The sequence below is a fragment of the Passer montanus genome, unplaced genomic scaffold (genome assembly GCF_014805655.1).
Source record: "Passer montanus isolate IOZ18808 unplaced genomic scaffold, ASM1480565v1 scaffold42, whole genome shotgun sequence".
NCBI classification, from domain to species: Eukaryota; Metazoa; Chordata; class Aves; order Passeriformes; family Passeridae; genus Passer; species Passer montanus.
Window position 1 is genome coordinate 1974888 of NW_024369041.1, and position 12551 is coordinate 1987438.

At 40.7% G+C, this 12551-nt stretch overlaps 1 protein-coding gene across 1 annotated transcript in view; it reads left to right on the plus strand.

Moving 5' to 3' along the window:
• The window catches only part of CHAT (choline O-acetyltransferase), a 37164-nt gene that overhangs the window by 5184 nt on the left and 19429 nt on the right, over positions 1-12551 (plus strand). Inside the window, exons 3-7 of the mRNA XM_039719679.1 lie at positions 5206-5397; positions 8031-8149; positions 9576-9629; positions 11146-11326; positions 12327-12504. Coding sequence (XP_039575613.1) covers positions 5206-5397; positions 8031-8149; positions 9576-9629; positions 11146-11326; positions 12327-12504 — 724 coding nt within the window. The remainder of the gene's footprint in view (positions 1-5205; positions 5398-8030; positions 8150-9575; positions 9630-11145; positions 11327-12326; positions 12505-12551) is intronic.

Consider the following 12551-nt stretch of genomic DNA (forward strand, 5'->3'; position numbering starts at 1 on the left):
ACAGAAAAAGAAAACAATGAAAGCAATAAACATATACTAAGTAAAAATAAATCAGATAATATATACAATTAGTGTCACATGAAAAATAGAATGGTGATTTTAAATAATGCATTATCAATTTCTTAAATATTGTACTATTACTTAGAGTCTGTAGTAATTGGCAACCTTTATGTTTAAAGTGAGGGCTTGGAGGGTAAGCCCTCCACATTCACTTTAAAAGGAGGTTTAGCCATTGTAGGTCCAAATTTGGCAAGTCACAATGACTTGAGTATAGTTTTGATGTAGAAAACGCTTGGCTTTACTGGTATATTTCTCTACTAGTTATGGCTGGGACTTGGCCAGGGTCCAGGCTTTAACTGGAAGTGTCTTTAATATATTTTAAAAACCTCTTAGTAATAGTAGTTAGAAAAATAATATAATCTTATAAATAGCTATACATCAATATGTGAAGGTTTGTAAATCAGCTGGCTTTGTCATTTTATCTTTAGCTAAATAGTAGTAAAACAAAAAAAAGCATTTAACAGACCACAACTGATAGCAGTCATAATATGAAATTTACTAATTCTTCAGTACTACTTATAAAAATAAAATAGCAAAAATTGTTCTTATTTCTATAACAAAATAGTTGTATCTTGTAATTTAAATTAGCACATTTTGACAAAATTCATTTAGGCTTTATGTTATTCACTTGAATAGTAAAGGAATTCTATCTTATAATTTAAACAGATATACTTCAACAAAACTTAAAATCAACTTCACTAAAACTTAACTCCAGTAAAACATAACCAAAATATACTTAACTTAAAGTTAACATCACTGAAACTAAAAAATATTAATCTTAACAAAAATTAACTTGTTTAAACTCTTATTATTATAAAAAAGTTACTGAACATTTGTCATATAACAGTTAAACATCAAGGTAAATAACATCTGTTCTGAAAAATTTACAATAAAATGACCTCATTGAAACTATGGAGTAAAAAGCAAGCACTTAATAAAGCTGACAGTGGAGTTTTATATGCTAGTTCTAGTTAGGGCTCAAATAACTACTACAAATCAAGTTTAAAGTTGGTCTCAAATGTGATCTAAAGAGTCTTGAATTTATGACTTACCTAATTACTCTCAGTGAACGATGCAGTTTTCCTATGTTATTAATATGTAAGAAAACACCACTTTTACACAAACACCTTTGAATTTTTCTGGTAACAATCCTGTTAAAAATCTCAAATCACGTGTTATTAAAATTAGAAGGTAAATGTTAACAGAGTTGGGATAGTATGTAGCATCAGTTGGTACTTTGACGTGCTATAACTTCAGCATGCTGTTCTGGTCAGACTGTGCTGGCTGGTGCCAGCAGCAGCTTTTGAAGATTACTTGATGACAGATTTAAGTTTGGCTTAATAAAAGTAATGGGATAAAAACATTGAAGGCTAAACCAATAAAAAAATTAGTTACATAATACTAAATAGCTGTACCAAAAATTCACAAGAAAATGCAATATTAAAAAGGCAAATAACTAGAAATATAACTTGTTTGACTAAGGCAAGGTGTCCTTCAGGGCTTTAGATCTGTATTAAATGTCACCTTTGGTAGCTGGCCTGCTCCTTCCAATGTTTGAAAGCATCTGGGGCACTTCAGCCAGGGACTGTTGTGGGGGTGTGTCAAAGGTCCCAATGACTCCTATACAAAATTTGAATGCATAAAAATTCCCCACAGTGTCAACACATCCCTCCCTCACAAAACCAGGGTAACAGACAGCACAAAAGGTTTCACTGTGGCAATCTGCCCATCAGGCCCTGTAATCTGCACTAAGTGTTGTCTTTGCCGGGGAGCACTCAAGGCACAGACAGTAATGGCCAATCACTGGGCCATTGCCTTTTTGAGATAAGTCACATCTGCTCCAGTATCACGGAGTCCTGTTAGAATTATGTCCCTGCCTTTCAGAGCCACTTTGCATTGGAATGTGGGATGCTGAGATGTGATATGTTGTGTCCAAAAAATCTCCGGGACCCCGGTGGAACCAAACCCCCTCCTCCCTTCTGTTCAGCTATCAGGGGTGCAGATAGGGGTGCTACCAGAAAAAGCACGAGTTGGGCTGCTTGGCTTCCAGCCAGGACCACACACGGCCACTGGGGGGTCCAAGCCGTGGCCTTAATTTCCCCAACCCAGTCAGAGTCAATAGCCCCAGGAAGAACAAACAACCCTGTTATCCAGGTGGATGATCTGCCCATGATCAAAGCATGCAGATGCTGTCCCAGTCCGAAAACTCCTGTGGGAAGCAAATGAACAGATGAATTGAGTAATGTTACTGTGATGTTTGATCTGACCAGTCCTGTGCTGCCTGGGGTGGCTACACAAGTGACACTTGTCCAGCAGTCAGGGTATTGGAAGTTGGCAGGTGCTCCTGGTTGCTGCATCAGCTGTAGGATTTGTGTCACTGTGCGATGCTGCTCTGCGCTCCAAGATGAGTTTCCCTGTAAAGGCTGGTCATTCTGGTGAAACTTAGAGCAGCACAGACTAGCAAAGTGAGGGCCTTTCCAACAGTGAGGGCACAGACCCCGGGCTTTGGGTTTCTCTGCTTTTTGGCAGTCTCTTTTATGTGTCCAGATTCCCCACAGCCAAAACAAACCAACTGCTTTCCAGGGGTTAATTTCAGGGCAGCAAAATCATCCACTATGCCTTCTCCCATGACTTGATAGATGATTACTGTGGTGTGTTGTATTGTTCCCAGGTGGTTGCATGCTTGTATCTTTCAGAGTGAAGTGGGCTCAGGTTCAGAAGGCAAAGATTTCAAAAAGCGACTACAATCCTCATTGGCGTTTTCTATGGCCAGTTTGAGGAGTATAACTTCCCTTGCTTGATAATTATTGATTTGTCTCTCCAGTGTTTGTTTTAATCTGTCCACAAAGTGCATAGAGGGCTCTTGCAGATCTTGTTTGATATTTATGAAGAACTGTTGAGGGGTTTTGGCATCAGGAACCTTAAGAAAAGAAAAATAAGCTGCATCTGTGATACCCTCTAAAGCTTCTCTTGGTAAGGCAGCTCGGCCATTAGAAGTGGTATGCCCCATCCCCCCACCTCCCCCCAGCAAGGTGGTCAGTAGTTAAGGCAGCCAGGGCTTGGTTTGCATGCTCTGCTTACACTGTAATTAAATTCTCCAGTCCTTTTTTCCATTGTGCCATAAATATGGCGTATTGTGTCGGTGTGAGCAAAAGATTTGTCAAAAACATAACACCATGAGGAGTCACAAGGTGAGCAGTAAAAGTTGCTCTTAATAAATTACTAAAGTAAGGGCACCCCAGTCCATATTCCGCTGCGGTACGGCACAGTTCCTTAATTTCTGAGTGACCTAGGGGCTCCCATCGTGGATTTCCCTCCCATCGGGCCAAGTCACATGAGGGCCAAAAAGATTTCTGCAGCAGTGTCAAAGTCTCTGTCCTTAAGGGCTTTCTTTTTCATCTGTAACCAATTGTTATGCACATCCAAAGGGAATAAGTCGAGGGTCGAAAGGGTCCTGCTCACATCCATTGCTAGAGTCAGTGTCTGCCACGTCAGCGATGTGTCTGGCGGCTCTGGGATCGCTGCTGGTATGGCAGTGGGACTGGAGGAGGTGACCGGGCTCTCTCCCTGGTGCTCATCAGGGAGGGTGTGCTGGACACAGGATGGGGAGTGGGACCTGGGCAGGTTTCGATCTGGCACGGTTGCCAGGACCATCTCAGCGGTAGCCTTGCAGGCTTCCTTGCTCCTTCCCTCCTTTTTAATCACGTCCATGACCCCCCTCCAAGCAGGAAGCATTCATAGCTCTGGCTTGTGTCCAGGTCGTACAGTTTTATGCCAACCTTGTCTCAGCAGCAGAGGGTAAATACAGAAGGGCTGGCATCGGGGAGCATGCATGACACCCATCGTGAAACTGACTTAAGGTCGTGCTTTAGGATGGGGGAGCCATGCCTGCCCAGAAGGGCAAGTGTGGTTTCACAGATGTCTCTCTCATTGGACATGTTCTGTCCCATGGATCAGCTCCCTGGCTCACCTGTCAGTCATAGCAGACGGGTGATTGTGGGCCCAAACGAGGTTTTCTCACTGTCACGATCAGTTCCAGGGGTTCGCGGATTGCAGCCAGACAGGCTGGTCCTTCTCCTCATCCAGAGCACCAATTGTTGGCAATGGAGAGAGAGACGAGGAGACTGAGAGCTGGTCAGAATCCAAACTGATTGTGGACTGCATATGCTTATATACTATTCTAGAAAGGCTAGTAATTTTTTACTACAATGATTGGATTAATCATCACATAAACAAACCTAAACATTTTACAACATCTCTTGCTTGCAGAAGTCTTGATGTAATTTTCTTTTTCGGTAAGTCTTGATTTAATCTTCAGTTAGTCTTGATTTAATCCTCAAAGTTCTGCTTGTTCTTGCCAAGGCATCCTGATGATCACATCTCTTATGCTAACCAGGTCCAGTCTTGTGTGTCCCAATAATTGCTCTGGCTTTTAAATGACTAATTACACTTCACTTGGTTAATTCTACATTTAAAAACAAAGGAAACTTAATTGCATGGACAGCATGGAACTCTTTTTTTCCCAGATACTATTGCTCCAAACTGGGTAAGGATAAAGTATAAACAGAAACATGTTATCAAGCCTTCCAGGGGGGTTCCAGACTGACTGACAGCGGAGGTTTGGGAGGGTAAAGTACAAACTTATTGAGGACTGTACATAATCAGTACTAATAAACAGGTAGACCTGCATGTTTCTACTTCTATCATTGGATAACCATTAATATTACCAACCAGACAAGTATTAACCCATGGTTTTACTAACCAAAAACTTATCACAACTCCTTTACTAAGGAAATACCTTAAGATATTATTTCATTATTTTGTAATGTATTTGCAGATTTCCCAGAGCTTAGCTCAGGGTATTTCTTTGCATCATGCTTCTTTGTCCTAGGATTTCTAGAATTTTTACCAAGGAATAGTGTCCTCAATAATTTTCCACTAGTCCACTGCTCTATCCATTTCAAAGCCTGCAAACAGTACATTTGTATTAATCAGGCCTCTCAACTCCTAAAAGAGAATAAATTCATTTTAAAAGGGATGTAATATATTAATTAGCAACAAAAGGAAAAAAATAAGAAAACAAAAGAGAACAGATTGGAAACAAGTAGAATTACTCACCAATATATATTTCTTTTTAATGACTAGGAAGTGCCAAAACTTCCAGTTCCACCACTGCAACAGACCTTACACATGTACCTACAGTGCATGAAACACTTGGTGCCAGAGGAGCAATTTAAAAAGACCAAGGCCATTGTGGAGAAATTTGGAATTGCAGGAGGCCTGGGGGAATCTTTGCAGCAAATGCTTGAGGAAAGAAGTGAAAAGACAGTAAACTGGGTAAGCAAATGCAGTAGAAAAAATAATTGCTGTGTTTGATGATGCTTATTTTCAAGTTCTTTCTGGTGTTCTCTATGATATCGCTGTTTTCTTTCAGCAGGTCAATGCAAACAGGCATCATTCTGACAAAGGAATATCTCAGATGTAATAGGCTAGATTTTTAAAATTATGTCAAAATCTATGTCATGATTAGGTTTTCATGTCAGCCATTTGTTGATGTTAATGAGGACAGTCCTTCAACTCAGGTTCATGCACAGAAGTGTCACAACACTGGTAGGAAACACACCTTTTGGATGTAATTCCTTCCTTCACCTTAAATAACAGGATTTAGAATTTTTATTAGAATGAAAAATTCTTTCTGATAGGGCTTTAAAAGCGCCTTGCACAGCCATCTACACAAAGTTCTGATCCACTCCAGTTATTCTGGAATGGAATGCTTCATTATAGGAATTAGTCTTTTAAAATTGAACTATTATTTGCCTGACAATGAATTTGACAACTATTCATTGTCACACTATACCAATGTAGTTACTTTGCCAAATATGCACATGCATGTATATTCATGTACATTTATCACACAGACCATGCTGAGACCTTTGCCATTACCAAAGTTCAGCTCTCTGCTTCCCAAGGCAGGCAAGTTAGGTAAGCCACAGCTAAAGTAGATTTCACCATTCCACAAAGTTCCAGTTCATCCTGCCCTCATTAACCATGTTAGAATATGGCAGTTGAAAATTAGAGTTTTATTGGAGTCCTTCCATTCCAACAAGGAAAATGATTCTATGGATTCAGTGAAACCCTGCAGGCTTGTTACTGATGTCAGTGAATTGTGTGTGACACACAAAAAAACTCCATTGAATTGCTGCTACAGTCAGGGAGACAAGGCTACAGTGCTGTCAGTGCTTTCATTTTAAAAGAGTGCTTAACTTGTGAACAAAATGCTGCCCAATCTTATTTTCATATTGTGATCACAGAACTTCATGGTGGCAGAATGCTTCATCATAGGAATTAGTCTTTTAAAGTTGAACTATTATTTGCCATTCATTGTCACACTATACCAATGTAGTTACTTTGCCAAATATGCACATGCATGTATATTCATGTACATTTATCACACAGACCATGCTGAGACCTTTGCCATTACCAAAGTTCAGCTCTCTGCTTCCCAAGGCAGGCAAGTTAGGTAAGCCACAGCTAAAGTAGATTTCACCATTCCACAAAGTTCCAGTTCATCCTGCCCTCATTAACCATGTTAGAATATGGCAGTTGAAAATTAGAGTTTTATTGGAGTCCTTCCATTCCAACAAGGAAAATGATTCTATGGATTCAGTGAAACCCTGCAGGCTTGTTACTGATGTCAGTGAATTGTGTGTGACACACAAAAAAACTCCATTGAATTGCTGCTACAGTCAGGGAGACAAGGCTACAGTGCTGTCAGTGCTTTCATTTTAAAAGAGTGCTTAACTTGTGAACAAAATGCTGCCCAATCTTATTTTCATATTGTGATCACAGAACTTCATGGTGGCTAAACTAAGCAGCATTTAAAAAGTGTTCCTGATAAGAAATAATATTCCAGAAGACAACTGCTCACTTGAACACTTATAGCATGAAAATTACAGAGGAAGGATGCATAAGCATTTTCTGAAAATGTGACAGTTTTAAATACTGGCTATTAAAATAAATACCTCATTCTTAAGGTAAATTAGAAATAGGTTTATTTGGAATTTAACTTGCCAGGAGTATATCTCTAGCATGTTCCCCTGAAGACTCCAGAGACTGTGGGGGAAGCATCTGTTCTAACAGCAATGAAATATCTCGGAGGAAAACTTTTTCAACTGATGCATGCATTTGTAATTATTTTTGCATAATTTCGTTGTTGTTTATAGTTACCATATGCAAAGCCTGCCCTCTCAGAAAGGCCATTTGATCTTCTTATGAAAGCCTCCATTTTCCAAATAATGATTCTTCAATCTGTGCTTAGACATAAAGGAATGCAGTTACTGTTCATCTGTGTTTTCAATAAAAATGGTTAGAAATTTAATGTGTGTTTGTCTGGGTCAAGAATCAGCAATCTGCATTTGTGTCAGGGGACACAAAGGGAATTCTCCAGGGGCCCTATCCATGTGTTACTCTCTGCAGGATTGAACCATTAGGCTTGGGAAATTCTTCTCCTGCTCTGTCTTGCTACAGGACAATATCTGATGGTTAGCAGCGGAGCATCTTGGCATCATTCACAAATATTTGAAACCCCCTGAGAAAAGGCATCACTATTAAAACCCTGTCTCTCTCTTAAACATATTCTAATTGCTGTGCAAGAGTTAACATGTTGTATTCAAACATTTCCTGCTTATAGAGGGAAGCAAACAGCAAAATACCCAAAGCACCACAATCTGGAACTTGTGTAGTTTTTAATGGAACACACTGTAAATTGCCATTGATTGAGAAATAGGATTATGGAATTGCGGCTGCCTTCTGCTGAGCTGAGGTCACAGAGCCCAGACTGAAAATGCTCAGCAGCTCCATTAATCAGAGCCCATGGCTGACACCAGGAGCACCAGGCACTGTCCCCTCACCCCAGAGTGCTTTTCTGTGTGCTGTTGGCAGCTTTAAGACGCCGTGTCCCCTTCCCTCAGGTGTTTAACTACTGGCTGGATGACATGTACCTCAACAACCGCCTGGCTCTCCCAGTCAATTCCAGCCCCGCAATTATCTTTGCTCGTCAGTATTTCAAGGACATAAACGACCAGCTGAGGTAATGTATTACGACTTTGCAGCTTTTGCTAAATGAAAGGATATTTTAAATGTACGGCTTTTGCAAAAAGACAATCAACTTTCATTAAAAAATAAGGGCTGTAGCCATTAAATTGATTTCCTATGAGGCCTGCTGACTGAGGTCAGTGTTCCTGGGGTAACTCATACTGATATTCAGAAAGAAAGATGTCATTACTATTACATTCATTGCATGAAAAAAATGCCAAGGGATTTATACTTTTAAGGAATATTTACAAACTTTTTACTGTACGTGATTCAAGTAAACCACTTTGTGATGAAAAAAATACTAATTTCTGACACACAGTTTCAAGGGAAATAATCTTTAACATGGCTTCACTATGACTCGTAGCCACCCTGCAAACTGAAAAGGCCACACTGCCATTAAATTGTCCCTCTCAGATGCACAAAAGGGCACCAGAAACACTGGGGATCTAAGAATAAGAATTCAGAAATCATTCTTCCCCAAGAACACTGCTTCCTTCAGGCCCATGAGTCCCAGATCTTAACTGATCTTTCTACTTTGAGCTGTTGTGGGCAATTACTATCATTTAAAAAGTGAGAAGGTAAGCACCTAGCCAAGCACAGAATATACCTCTCCAGACACCCTTAAAACAGGATTCCTTTCTTCAGCCTTTGCCAAAACATTCTTCCTTTTAAAACAAAAAAAATCTACCTTCATATAGTGTGTAATTTTCCTCTTTGTTTTTAGCACTCTCTAGCTGCTCATTACTGAAATAATTAACTGCATGTGAATTTATGCTATTATAAAACAGCCAGAACCTTGAAACAAATATGCATTATTTTAACATTTTGCATAGACAGCTAATGCATCTTTTTACTTTACTTTAAACATAACTATAAACGCTTCCATTCATTACTGACTAAATTTACTGTGCACACAGCTTTCAAAAAACCTCCACTTTGCATTTTCTAATGCACATGCTTTAACAAGGAAATATTTTTCTCAGAGCCTCCCATTCTGACACAGCGCAAACGGACAATGTCAGGGAAAAATACACCTGTCCACAGCTCTGCAAAAAGAATATCTGCTTAGGACAGGAAGTACTCTAATGCTGGACAGGTTATAAGTATTGATGTTAAAACCCATGTGAGGATTCTATTAAATATTCAGTCTCTGCTCCCATTCTCTAAATAAGCACTTTCAGGCTTCCTCCTGTGGTAGTCTTTTTAACTATTTGAAGGGACTGTCTCTAGGATTTCATATTTCTCTTGACATGAATTAATTTAGGTTTTGGGTGGGGGCAGGGAGCTCTTCTTGCCAAGCCAGAAGACTTTCTCTCCTTATACCGTGTCATCAATCATTCAGGCTTTCCTCTGTCTCCCAGAAACAGCCCAGTGTTGCCAAATGACAAAAGACTGATGTCACTTCTCTCTGCCACTTGCAGGTTTGCTGCCAATCTCATTTCAGGAGTGCAAGACTACAAAGCTTTACTGGACACGTAAGTGGCTTGGAAGGAGAGCCTGAGTATGCACAGGGCTTCTGATTCAAGGCTGCTCTCAGTACAAAGCTGGGCTGTATTGCACCTCTCCACCATGGGGAAGGGCTGGGGCCCCGGCATGCTTCAGGGCAAGTGCTTCAGCAATATTTTATGCCCTTTCTGCTGTATTCCTGCGGTCTAACAGATTGAAGAAGGATCCTTTTTGATGGCTGGCAGTCATCACTCTGGCAGGAATGATGCAGCCCAAAAGGGCACAGACAATTTGCCTAACAGAGTTACTGAGAACACAAGAGGAAGCCTCTGCTCCCCACACCCACAGGGCAGCAGCACTGTGGTTACACAGCCTGCACACCTTTCCTGGCACTCTCCACTTGAAACAACACTGTCCCACCTCCCTCCCCCCAGAGAAATAACACATCCTAGCAGGGAGTGGAGTCTCACCACAGAAAGGCTGGCTCAGTAGCCAGTAAAAATAAGCTACTTATGCTCTTGTTACTTTCTGAATAAAAACACTGGGGAAATGTATTATGCACCTGTACAAGGAAATAAGTGAAACAGAGAATTTGGAGTTGGGAACTAAAGCGAATATCCCTAGTTTAGAACTGCAACAGTTCTAAAGGTGTGGTTAACCAAGATGAACTAGCATAAAATATTACCCCTCATAAGCTGTACGAGAGTAAACCTCCTTGCCTGCTTCTTTATCCCTCCCCCTGTCTGACAAGTTGGAAGCTTATTTCTCTTTTGCAGAAGGAAAATCTCTGCATTGTAAGATTTTCTTCCTCCTGTGGTCTCGGCAGCCTCTCCTGACCAGCAGCACCATTATTTCCCGCTGCAGTGTCAGTGGGGTATTTTACAATCCATAGTCATAACTGTGACTGTGATAATTCTTTTTTTTCCCCTGGCCACTAAAGAAGCTTGTAAAGAGATGCTGGTTTCACCTACCTTCCAATCAAAAAAAAAAAAAAAAAAAGGTTTTCAGCACATATTACTCCATGGGTCTAAGTGAAAATTAGTACAAAAGTGAGGACCTGCAGAAAACAGAAAATTCTCACTGTATTGCCCAAGTCATTCCTGTTTGTCAAGCAAGGCCCTCTCACACACACTCTAACCAGTCAGCACAGTACATGACTGCTGTGATTTGCAGGGAATTTCATCAGTCCCTTTCTTTGAGGTGCTGGTCTTTCCCAGCTGTTCTGCTGAATTCTGTCCTGCCAGGTTTCTGGGGTCCCAGCTAGTCAGGCTTCCCATGCACATGGCAAAGCTGCTTGTGACCTGCTATTTCCATTGCCACTAGAGGATAATGCAATTGCTTAATGAATATGCATGAAGCTGCCAGGAATGATGTATTTAACTTTGGTATGGGAATTCATCTATTTCCCTTATACTGTAATCTCATTTTATTATTCAATTTGTGTTATACCTGATCTAATTGTAACAGAACAAAGGACAGATAAGATTTCTTTTCCTTTCTGTCTCTCTCCCCTCTTTTCCTCTGGCTTTTTCTCCTTCTCTGCAGCCATGCTTTACCTACTGATTTTTCTCGTGGACAGCTGTCTGGCCATCCTCTCTGCATGAAGCAATACTATGGACTCTTTTCCTCCTATCGTCTTCCAGGACTTACCAAAGATACCCTCGTGGCCCAGAAAAGCAATGTAATGCCAGAACCAGAGCACATCATTGTTGCTTGCAACAATCAGGTAATTTTCTTTTTTCATACCTTTCTATATCTCTTGATTTGCTTAAATTCACTCCAGAAGAGCCTAATCTAATCTCTGTTCAGAAGTGCAATTAGTGTGTTACATATGAGCTCACTTCTTACAAAGCATTTGCAGTCAATATTTCTAAAAGATGCTTCTGCAGCATTTTTGTCCTTGGCCCACATTATGTTCCAAGTACAGCGATGCAGAATGGAGGAGTGTGGCAGAATTTATTTGCTTTCTCTTTCAAACAAAAGTGTTTAATAAACAGTGATGAAACCACAGAGAAAAAAGAATCCTATTAGAGTGCATTTGCTGGAAATGCTCTTCTCATGACAGCTGAGTATTGGCAAAGTCAAGTTCACGGCCACTATACCACTATCACACCTATGCATGGCATAGACACCATGTAGGGGCCTGAAGCTATGCCTGAAGAAGTTAGCACAGGTGCAGGCAGCAATACTCAAGTGGTAGAGTGAATCTGCCCCAACCAGTAATTACCAGGGAGCAGCACAGTCTGTTTCCTGGGCACAGCACCTTACAGCCCAGCTTGACTATTTGCAGTACTGGAGCCATGCCTGTAGGTGCTCTTGGAATGAGGAGGTAGCTTCCAGTGAAGTGCTTTCTGCTTTTCCAGGAAAAATTGCACGGGAAATATTCTAGATTCTCTAGGTTATGTTTAAACAAATAATACCATGAAAATTACTTACACACTGCCTGATTTTACGTCTCCAAGGTTTTTTAAGCTTATTCAAATAGTGTGTATTTTATTTGAGTCCCACATACAACATAAGTCCCCTATGGCAACTGGCACTACATTGGTGTTAAAACACAGGAGGGGTGAGCCCTGGGCCATTCCCCAGTGGTTTTGTGTTGCATTGCATGCAGGCCTGGCTGTCCAGGCATCTTCAGCACCTACCCAGGTGACAGCAAAATGTTGGACCACAAAGGGTCCAAACCACTTCTGACTGATCTTCTGACTTCTGTAATTTTTTTGCAGTTTTTTGTTTTGGATGTTGTCATTAATTTCCGTCGTCTCAGTGAGGGAGATCTTTTCACTCAGTTACAAAAGATAGCAAAAATGGCAGAGAATGAAGAGGAAATGCTGCCTCCAATTGGCCTGCTGACAACAGACGGAAGAACAGAGTGGGCAGAGGCCAGGATGACCCTTATGAAAGGTTAGCTGCAGCAACCCCAGCTTTCTCTTCATCATCTTCCTCCTCAC